The sequence below is a fragment of the Amia ocellicauda genome, chromosome 10 (genome assembly GCF_036373705.1).
Source record: "Amia ocellicauda isolate fAmiCal2 chromosome 10, fAmiCal2.hap1, whole genome shotgun sequence".
Classification (NCBI taxonomy): Eukaryota; Metazoa; Chordata; class Actinopteri; order Amiiformes; family Amiidae; genus Amia; species Amia ocellicauda.
Genome location: NC_089859.1, coordinates 36,486,566 through 36,498,716, shown reverse-complemented (window position 1 = coordinate 36,498,716; position 12,151 = coordinate 36,486,566). Strand labels below are relative to the sequence as shown.

Below are 12,151 nucleotides of genomic sequence, written 5' to 3'. Positions count from 1 at the left end.
ATGTGTTGATTCCTTTCTCTGTAATTATAAAAGTGGACTTTGGATTCAGATTCTCGCATGATGAGTGTTATTAGTGTTTGATACTGAAAAACAAACGTAGATATCAGAACAGCATTGGCACTTTGCAATATATCTTTTTACAGGATCTTCATTAAACTAATTGACATCTAACATATTAAATAGGTGGGGGTGCAAGGAAATTTGAAGTATTGTCTTTCTTTACTAGGTAAAACTGCTCTCAAACATAGTATCAATGTTTTAACATCTTTGGGAGTAGTCTAAAAATCATGTTTACTCTAAAGTTCAGTCATTAAACTCCTTTAGATATCTCTCAGTGACTGAACTATATCAATGATTTGTTTAGTTTCCCTTATCCCTAGTGACAGTTTGTAGTTAAGAAACCTGGAGAATTGTTGCTCTACATGACCTGGGTTGTAGACTCTTCTTTGGATGCTTGCTGATACTTTCTGTTCTCTTGCAGATGAATTGCTATGACAGGAGGCTGAGACGTACTGTACCTGCCCGAGGGAGCAGCCGCAATGACTTGGTGTCCCCTCCACAGCGCCCCATAGTCAATGGCTGGTCCTTGCCTTTCCATGCCTTTCAGATCATTGCCTGGGTGCTCTACAGCTATATGGCAATTGTGGGCTTTGGCATTTACATACCCTTACTGCCTTACAACTGGAAGTATGCTGGGTATTGTGTATCCTTAATGAGAATGCTCTGTTGTTGTTGTTGTTTTTATTTTATTAATACAAATAGCCTATATGTATGTCCATTAGTTTCATTTCTTTGTGTATGCATCTTCCCTTCAAAGGGTTTTCATCCAATGCTGTTTATCAATGAAGAGGACCAGAAAGTTATCCACATTGAGTGTTAACAAGCAATGTTATATAATAACTTTCATGCAATTGCCAAACTTTTGCACATTTTTAAAATACATTTTATTAATTTAAATTATTGTTTTAACACAATGAAATCTCCATTTAATTTAACTGAAATCTGCTTCACAAAATGGTAAACATTTGTCAAGGTGTTTTGAAAAATACTGCTTTGTGTATGTGGTGGGGAATGTAGCAGTCACGCCTTTGTAGGGGTTCTCTGTACAAATGTTTACCTTGGACAGTTGAGATGCAAAAGGATCTTGGTCCCCGCCCTAAAACAATTCACCTCTATACTCCTATATACCTAGTATGTGCCTATTCTGCGTAAACTAGAAAAAACTGCTCTTTTAAACTTTTGAATTTGATAAGGTTGGGGTCAGGATTTATACACACTGTGACTACCTGATTTGATAGCAACAGCATAAACTAAAGTGTGATTAGTATGTTAGCATTCCCTCCCTCTCCAAATCCCACAGAATGGGTGAGACGCCCCTACTCTAAGATAAACATATGAAACACTTTAAAGCTGTATTTTACAGTTATGTGTCTATGTTACACTTATGTTACAGAAAGGAAAAAAATAATTTTAGTTCAGATTTTGAACATATTGCCCATGACTTCCTTATCAGTTGTAATCCTTGTACAGACTAAATACATAAAAAATTCACTGTTCAGTGAGCTTTCCTAAAGAAACAAAAGTTTCAACTTTTAAGAAAAAAAAAAGAATTATCTTGACTTCTTCCTATCACCAAAATATTTATGCTACCAAAGGTTTAACATTGTAATTTACAACACCTATAGAGCAACATTGTATTATTTATGGTTACTATTTTTTAAACACAGCACAAAAATACAAAAACAATGGTAGGAATACAGTATAGTTACTCATCTGGTGACTTCAGTGCTATCCAGCGAGGATCCAGGATGCGTCAGAAGGTTGTCACAGGGTTAGCAGGGTAAAACAATGTAGCCAGCTTGTTCTGTAGCTTCGCTATTAAACCAAACAGTTCTAGCGTACCTCAATGGCAACCCGCAGTTGGAAAAACCCCGGCAGGGCACAGTTCAAGAGCACTTGCCCAGCTAAGTTAAATCTCTGTCCCCCACATCTACTCTTGACAGGTGGAGCAGTTCTTTCACACAAAAAAGCTCCAATGTCTATAAACCTGTCAACTGCAGTATAAGAGCATGTACTCACTTTGCTTAAACTTCCTCTTCACAAACTTTTCTGAGCAAAATCACAGTTCTGGAAAGACCTGTGCTGTCCCCAGTCCTTTTAGTTAAAAAAAAATGTAATCTCCTTTTTCTCCAGTTTTCAACTCAGCTCAGGTTCACCCTTTCACCGAAGAATGCGGGAAACACGAGGCTGAAGTTGGCTTCTTATTTGCTCAGCTTCTTATTCGCCCAGCTTCTTATTCACACAACTTCCAATTCAGTGCACACATTTATTTATAGAAGTCACATATTTAGCAGTGAAATTAACAGGTTAAATCACCTCTGGCCACTTATTTCTTTACGTTTTCCTGATAAGGCACAATTTCTCTACCAGGTCCAAGTGTATTTAGCCTGGCCCAATGTGGCTACCATTGGCAAACAGCAAGGAAACATGCCATATATGCCAACCTATTTATACAAGTTTAATATTTAGCAATGGAATTAATGGGTTAATTTGCATTGGGCCACTGATGTCTCTGCGGATTCTTCACAAGGGGCATTTTCTCTACCAGGTAGGTGTGTTTAGGGGTCAGCATGGGTAACCCCATACGCAACAAACTGTGGTGCACTGTGTGTTCTGACACCTTTCTATCAGAACCAGCATTAACTTTTTCAGCCATCTGTTGGATCGGACCACACAGGCCAGCATTTGCTCCCCATGTGCATCAATGAGCCTTGGCCACCCATGACCCTGTCACCGGTTCACCACTTTTCCTTCCTTGGACCACTTTTGATAGGTACTGACCACTGCAGACCGGGAACACCCCACAAGAGCTGCAGTTTTGGAGATGCTCTCTTATATACACTCACCTAAAGGATTATTAGGAACACCATACTAATACTGTGTTTGACCCCCTTTCACCTTCAGAACTGCCTTAATTCTACGTGGCATTGATTCAACAAGGTGCTGAAAGCATTCTTTAGAAATGTTGGCCCATATTGATAGGATAGCATCTTGCAGTTGATGGAGATTTGTGGGATGAGTTCGTGCCTTTGAGTATTTCGCTAGGGTTGTTGAAATTTGGGAAATGCTTTATTATTATTATTATTATTATTATTATTATTATTATTATTATTATTATTATTATTATTATTATTTCTTGGCAGACGCCCTTATCCAGGGCGACTTACAACATAAGTGCAATATAAAATGCAATATTTAAGTCAATAAGTCAATAAGTCAATTCCAGTTGTAACAAAACATACATAGCAAACAGAAATAGTGTATACGTTATATTCAAAATACTTTGTGGGCTTATTGCATATATCAATTTTATTATTGTATTACACATAGGTCTCCTCAAGAGGAGTTTAAGCGGCTCTGTATGGGTTGGGATGGGGGTCTGAGATCAAGCATATCCAGAAGCCTCTTAACGCCCGTCTCTGATTCAAGAACCAAGTTTAGCCATCTGGCATTCCTTTTAACTGTATGTAGTCTGTTGATAACATAAAGCAGTTTTTTATGTTTACATTTAGTGACAGACTGACAGACAGCATCACACAGTGCTGACAGACACAGCATCACCCTGAACAAATCTGTCAAATCAACAGCTAGGACCTAACAGCGGGTCTTAGTCATCTAGGGTTTAAAACAGCATCGCAGATTCTCATTCACGCGGACGATAGTTTACTGATTATCTTTGAAACGTGAGCAGAAACAATTCAGCGCAATTCTGGTTAATTTTCTATACATTGAGCTCGTGTAGCATCATTTCCTTCCTTACTTACCACCTTGTGTATGTTATTAACAATAAAGAAGCATTTCATAAAATAGATACATCTCTGATTCTTATTTTGTACAAAAACATGTTCTTACCGGCTTGTGTCTCTCTCTGCTAAATCTGATTTCGCTTTACTGTTCAACTTGTACCCCAAATAATGTTCAAAATAAGTAAAGTAGTTAAAAAGACAAAAGTTATGCACATCAACCTGTTCGATGTGTCTCTGTATACAAATTAAATTAGTATTGTTTTAATGACATCCTTTACTTCTTTACACACTGGGTCATCCAATGTTTTGCTAAAAAGTTCTGATCTGACCAAGCTGGGGAGAAATTTTGATGGAATAGATTGGCCGGCGTTGAAAGAGATCATAAGCAAAATGTATGAGGGTTTTGAGGCCTTGAAGAAATGCGTGGAGAAATGCTTCTTTATTGTTAATAACATACACAAGGTGGTAAGGAAGGAAGGAAATGATGCTACACCAGCTCAATGTATAGAAAATGTATCTGAATTGCGCTGGTCCTGTTTCTGCTCACGTTTCAAAGATAATCAGTAAACTATTTGGCCGCATGAATGAGAATCTGCGATGCTGTTTTAAACCCTAGATGACTAAGACCCACTATATGCTGTTAGGTCCTAGGTGTTGTTTTGACAGATTTGTTCATGGTGATGTATTTCAGTGCACTGTACATGTTTCAACACAATTGTACCTTACTGAGATACAGACAATGAGTCTCATAAAGCAGTTTGAACATTTGAAGTGAAATACATCTGGTGTCTCGCATATCTGTACAGTATCACCCCTGTTTCTGTTTACTGTGCATGATTAACAAAGACATATTTAACACTTTATTTGAAGGTTCAAAAAGGATCTTTTGAAGAAATGGAAAATCAGAAGTGTTTCTCACACTTGCACTACAAGAGTCAATTATTTGCAAACATAGTGTAAAACCATAAAAAGGAAGAGTTAAAGTCAGACACCCAGATAAGAACTTCATAGAATGTATACAGAATATAATTTAGAGATGTTACTGAATTACATTACTCAGACAGGGTAAAAGTACCTGACCGCTGGATTTGTACAGGATTTCTGGTGATACAATTTCAGTCATTAGGGGGGCTAGTTTTATGTAGTTGATAGAACCGTACAGCTTCCTGCAAACCCCCACCGCGGTGCTGAGAGCAGGATGTGCTGCTTCTAAAGCTCCTACACTGTAGTGTGATCGTGTCAGGGCCTCATGACTCTTGTCTTTTGAAATGATTGTGTAAATTGTTTTGGTGAAGTAAATTCTTAATAAAACGTTCAAATATTCAACCGTGTCGGTTTGGTGTTTATAACTCCCCCTGTTATTATGGTTATGTTATGTTATGTTATGTTATGTTATGTTATGTTATGTTATGTTATGTTATGTTATGTTATGTTATGTTATTTATCGTTTTTCTCTATTTCTAGCCCCATCTCTCTTTTTCTGTGCCTGATTGTTTTAGGTTAACCCTATCTCACTAAAGACCTGCTTGATTTACGCATGATCCGGTGTAACTCTAGTGTGACTGTGTCTCCCTCTTCGCTTATCTTTCGCTGTGGCCTCTAAGGTTGTTGCTTCTTCTGGCCTCTGTCTGTATTCTGTTTATGTGTGCTGCTAGCTAGGTCTCACTCCTCAGAGGTGCTGAGACTGGAGATTATTTAACTAAAAAGTATAAATCTACTGGTTTAATAGACATATACTTAATTATTTATACATATCTAACATGTCTAAAGTTACTTTAGTATTTTTTAATTTAATTTTTGTCTTAACATCATGGGGTTCATTCTTTATTTCTGTAAGAAAGTTACTAATATAAGGCTTCTGTTTGACCTTGGAGAGTTATCTAACTAACAAAGAGAGCTGTGCTCAGTTAAATGTCAGTTATATACTGTATTTCTTAAGTTAAATAAGTGTGGTTTAGTTTCATTTACTTACTGTCAGGGGGACAATTATTAAAATTGTGTTTTCATTCTTAATGTCTGTAAGAATGTTACTAGTTAGCTGTACTGAAGGCTGTTCACACTTCTTATTGTCAGTACAACCAAGGCCATTTTCTAATCTGTAAATTATATAAATATACATACACATATAGGTTTGTGCTTAGATCGTATTGAGTGTATTTACTTAATCTTAATGCATGAATGGATTATATTACATATTTATTTAAAATAATTTGATGTTTTGTTACTAATATTATTACAAATGCTGATTTTATTGAGTTGTATTGAAATTTCCCAGTTTCTACATATATAGTCTATGCTTCTTATATAACATATATATTCTATAATTCTTCTATATTTAAGGATTTCTTAATTTAACTTAGTAACGTTACATTTCATTTACATCACACGGTGTTGTGAATACACACACACACACACACACACACACAAACCTTTAAAACTTAATAATTGTATTTATTCAATCTTTACAATGTATCTGTTCTTTAAAGAATACATTTGATATATTCTGAAATGCAAGAAAATATTGGTCTTGGGTAGGTGTAGTATTTACTGAGATTATGTTGATTACTGACATTTTCAATGTACATTTTCTGTATTACATTTCTTTTAATTTTGCGCATATTCAGGATTTTCTAAAGTTCAGTCCATTTAGAATGACTTTTCATTCTTTATCTCTGTAAGTAAAAGTTGCAGTCTAGTACAAATCTGTGCAAACTGGAGGAAGGGCTGAAACTTATTAGGTTCTGTAAAAGAAAAAAAAAGAAACCTGGGGCCGTAATCTCCAGCCTGCACTCAGATACACACATGCATATACACACACACACACACACACACACACACACACACGCACATACTTGATCATTGTATTTATTCAAGTTTTACATTACATTTTTATTTAAATAATGCATTTGATAATGTCTTTAACTCTGGAAATGTATTGTATTGTGTAGTAGTAGATTATATTGATTATATTGATTATATTGTTTTTTTTCTTTCTTTCCATTTCTATGTTCAGGGTATCTGGGCACATATTTTTTACACCACCTCTTGGTGAGAAAACCTATTCTAAAACAGTCGAGATCTCTTGACATTTCTCATTATTACTGAATTGCTCTGTGTGAAGAAATTACTTGTTTAATAGTTTCTCTTTTCTTTCTTTTTCTCTTTCTTTCTTTTTCTTTATTTCCAGACTTTTTTTTCATTCTTTATATATGATGTTATTTTTTATTATTTTAACATAATTTTAACAAGATGTTCCTAATACAATCTGTTTGGGGTGAATGACTTGTGCCTCTTAAACTACCCACAGCCCCCACCGCTTCTACAGAACGCTATCTCTCGCCACATTCCGCTATAAAGGGGCCCAGTCACATCGCCTCAAATGTAAACAGAGCCTGTTCTCAAATTGTAAACAGACCACCCTGTCATCAGTGCCCTGTCAACTCTGCCCACAAATATACTAATTCTTCAAACCCTAACCTGATACGCTATTTCTTCTTCAGTGCCCTGTCAACTCAAATATACTAATTCTTCACCGATCCGAGGTTACAAAAGATGTAGACATCTCCTCACCACCCCTTCTAGCAAAACCCTTGTCCATTTGAAAGAGGTAACCCCTTTGGCCCTGTTGAAGAGACTGCCTCACGGCTCTCGCTTAGGTAAAAATATCTATGTTACTAAAGAATCTGGAGGGCATAAATAGAACTTTTGGAGCTTCACTAGCGTAGGGAAAAATATCTATGTTACTAAATAATCAGGAGGGCTTAAATAGAGCTCTTTTGGCGCTTCACTAGCATAGGGAAAAGGAGCTATTTTACTACAGAATCAGTCTGGCTTAAATACAAATCTTTCAGAGGGTTTGAAAAACAGTTGAAGACCCCCACCCGCCCTGTACATTCCTACAGTGCCCTGTCATCCCCGCCCCCACATATTATAATTCCAGTACCCTGTCAACTCTGCCCACAGATATGCTAATTTTTCAGTGACACGGTACACGCACCCCTGCCCCCTAGGAAGGGGCCCTCAAGTTCAACTCAAGTTCAAGGTCAAAAGGTAAAATCCACCGCAACCCCTCTTAATGAGTGCCCTATATTACTACTCCCCCATCCACAGGGCACGAGGGCTCACTGAATGGTTTGATGAGTATGAAAATTATGTGAATCATATGTTATGGCCTTCGCAGTCACCAGATCTCAATCCAATTAAACACCTATGGAAGATTTTGGACAGACGTGTTAAACAGCACTGTCCACCACCATCATCAAAATGATTCCCAAATGAGGGAATATCTTTTGGAAGAATGGTGTTCCGTCCCCCCATTTGAGTTGCAGAGACTCACAGAATCTATGCCAACAGCATTGAAGCTGTTCTGGCATGTGCTGTATGTTTTGTGTCTTAAGTTGACTTTCATGTAAATACAAAACTGATCTCAGGGAACATGCCCTATAAAATTGATTTTGTAGTCTGCAATTTGACTGTGATAGTATAAGGACAACTTTGAACTAATGCATTCAATTTAACACATTACGATTCTTTAAGGACTTCACAATTTTGTGTCAAAAACAATGTTATTCCCACAGAGACTTGTGTTAAAAAGACACATTACTGTGCTGTGCATTGGTTAATTATATGTATTTATATTTGTATTTATTAATGTTGTGTTATATGTATTTATTTATATTTACAACAATACGTGTGTCCTGTAGTACATTTTTGTCTTGTTTTATGTCTGTAAGAAAAATAAGACAAATAAGTTACTCAAGGTATTTTGTCTTAACTTCATGGCTTATCAATCCTTTGTTGGTGGGCATATGTGGCATGCATATCCACTATTTTGCCACTGACCACATTGGCCCAAGCTAAACACACATCGAATTGGCAGAGGAAATGCCCCTTGATCATCAGGAATGGGCTAAATACACTGGGACCTGGTAAAGATAATGCCCCCGTCAAGAATCAGCAGAGACATCAGTGGCCCAAGGTGATTTAACCCGTTAATTTAATTGCTAATAATGAGACTTGTATCAGTACATTTGTGCACTTGGACATCAGGAAGCAGAGCGATTAAGAAGCTGATTGGATGGCATATGTGGCATGTTTCCCTGCTGTTTTCCCACTGGGCCGGGCTAAATACACTGGGACCTGGTAGAGAAAATGCCCCTGGTGAAGAATCTGCTGAGACATCAGTGGCCCAACGCGAATTAACCCATCAATTGCTAATTATTAAACTTATGTAAATAGGTTGGCATTTGTGGCATATTTGCTATTTGCCAATGGTAGCCAAATTGGGAAGCAATAATTACATTTCCAAACACTGGAAATATTTTCTCCTTTTGGAGACTTATTTTTTTATTTTTTTAGCATGCCTAATGCACCTCACTAAGATGGCTGTCTTCTCTCCCTGCGTCTTTCTGAACACCCCCTTTTTTCAAATGGTACTATCTGATTGGCTAGAAACTGCAGAATCCCAAACCTTTAATTGGACAGGCAAACTATCAATCAAATAGAAATTTCTAGATGTCATAGAATAAAAGCTATATTTTTCATATCCTCCACATGTAGGAATAGTCATTGCTACATAAGCAGGAAATTTACACGCCCCTGGCAAAAACAATTTGAAACCCTACTGAAGTATGTGTTTTTGCATTTTCAAAGCCTCTGCACTTGAAATGCATGATCACATTAAGTTCACACAACCATTAAGTTCAACCAGGGTACCACATGCATACCAAAGCAGGACCAGACATTACATCTAAGTGGCTCAATGTGAACAAATCATATTCCTCAGTACTTAACAAAGGCTGCAGTCTGTTCCTCTTTTTGCAATCTCACCCTCTGCAACTATCAAAATCTGGGAATTAATTTTAATGGAGACCTCTGTTTCAGCAAGAACATTGTTAACATGATCTCCTACAACCATTTTAAAAATGTATGGTCATTGACCAAAACTGTAAGAAGGGAAATTGTGTTGATGGTACATTTGTATTATTGTCTTCTATGTCAGTAGTTCAATTACTTAATTGAACCTTAATTGAAGTAACAATCTGCTTAGGTTTGACTTTTTAAATTGTGTAATAAAACAGTTGTTTCTTTAATAAGTTATTTATACAATTCTATACTTAACTTAAAACCCCTACTGTTTAAAATAATTTAAAGGCTCTGATTTAGGAAATTTTAGTTAAATTAAAGGATCAATTAAGTAGCCGAATTGAGAGCTCAGTTGAAACAAAAAAACAGCAGGGTAGGGCATACTCCAGAACCAGGGTTGGGAACCACTGTTCTGTTATTGAATGTACCTTAGAAAACTGTTTCTAAACTCTGAAGAATTGTTACAAAGATGGACTTCACTGAGTACATCAACCCTGTCATAAAATCACTGGCTCCCAAAAAGGCCATACACAATCTACAAAATTCTTCTCCATGTGTATAAATTGTGGCTTGCCCAGCCTTTAATGTATCTATTCAACTCTGTTGTCCCTTATGTTCTAAAGCACACAATATGCAAATCCAGTGTGTCTCGGGCTGCGGGACACAGGAACAGGGGGACCCAGTTGAGGTGTGTGGTGGGTGTTGTCAGACAGGCATGGGTTGAATACCAGCAAGACAGGGCAATCAAAGGTTGGGCAAAAGGGGTCGTCGAGGTTACAATCAAGGGTCGGGCAATCAGGCAAACAGTGTCAGAGGAGATCCAAGGTCAAGGTCGTGGGGCAAAACAAGGTGTCAAGGTTTTCAGGTATAATCAAGGCACCGGTACATACTGCTCAGAATGTCATATAGCACTAACAAAACTTTGCAAAGTGTAAGAGTTAGTGAGGGGTTTATATGTGGAACAGGGGGAAGCAAAAACCCAAGTGGGAGGTAAAGAGCAAATGGGAGCAGAGGGTTATTGAACAAGAGCACAAGGTGTTCAAGAATGTTGATTGAATGATTGCTGTGGAATGTGAGGGTAAGGAAGGGTGATGGCGACCTCTTGTGGGGAAAGGTGGAAGTGCTAGACTGGGTTGGAGGAGTGCTGGACAGTAGCCTGACACAGTGGGGGAATGCCACACATTCCCAGAAAGTTAAACATTTGGCTTGAGACCCTTTTCTTGCTCTGCCCCTGTAGCTTTATTTGTTTATTTGTTTATTTATTCATGTAGTTATGTTGCTCAACGAAGAGGTCTGTGCTGACATACTAAAAAAAACATTGTTTTTTGTGATGTCAGATACACCAGTGTTAATAATGTTGCATCAATTCTCAATGACTGCCTCAGTTCTACAAGAGCTATTATAAAATAAAAATAAAAAGTTTGGAATGTCCTATGTAGAACCTCGGAAATAAGTGGAGAAGTCGTGGAGATAAAGCAAATAGAACTTTAATCAAGCCGGCTCGGAAGCCCCACGTCAGGAAAAATTCCTTCAGTGAGGACTTAATGTTTACAAACATGAGTGCAGCTTTATAGGAAAGTGACGTGAAATCTTATGGTCGTTCATCCAATCAGAAGGTACAATTCCGGATACGTTTACTATCTGTCCTCCCGTGAAGAGGTGATGGATCCAAAAAGCAGATGTCTGTCTTTGATGTGCACTAGGAAGATGAGATCCCACGGTCGTCATTTACCTCGTGTCAATCGCTCATTAACAGAAACAATTCCTGCCTATCTGGAGAAACAATTAAGTCACAAACAGATTTTCAACAAAACAGCTGTAGGCTATTTCGGCACTGTGTGATCTTTTATTACTGACAGGAGTTTCTAACAAATTAACCTTGTTGACCTTTTGCTTAGCCTGCAAAACGAATCTGCTCAGTCTGTATACAAGCTACTTCTAATGCTAGTGTTAAAATAAAACATCATTATCACAAAACACTTTCTTCAACTTTCCTATACATAGTCTTCATCCTACATTACATCATTGTTTATATGTAGAAAAGTTTGAGTAAATTACAGCTTGATGCAGAAGTGATTGATTGGATTCAGATGTGATTTAAATGAGTGAAAGTAAAATGAGGCTGTTACTCAGAGGAATGGCTGTGCTCTTGTATTAACCAGTTAAAGGTGAATAATTATTGAAAAAAATAAGTATTATCAAGAAACACTACTTTAAATGTTTAGTATATATCAAAAGATGATTAATTGTACACCTCTGCACATGTGCAAATCTATTTTTAAATATGGTGTAATTTATCAATATACAGAAGAATACAAATAAATAAAAAAGTACTGTCTTGTGAATTTGTCACACCCCTATGCTCTGTGACATTAGATAATTTGAATGAGCACTGTGCCATGTATTTTAGAGCTATAGCTTTTTTTTACCAGCAATGTTAAAGAAGAATGAAAACTCTCAAGTGAAGAATACATGCTAAC

General features: G+C 37.1%; 1 protein-coding gene across 1 annotated transcript in view; it reads left to right on the top strand.

Annotated features, from left to right (window-relative positions):
- The first annotated feature begins 478 nt into the window (after positions 1-478).
- Positions 479-12,151, top strand: part of zdhhc11 (zDHHC palmitoyltransferase 11) — a 65,532-nt gene continuing 53,859 nt past the window's right edge. The window contains 1 exon segment of the mRNA XM_066714581.1: positions 479-703. Coding sequence (XP_066570678.1) covers positions 482-703 — 222 coding nt within the window. The 5' untranslated portion in view covers positions 479-481.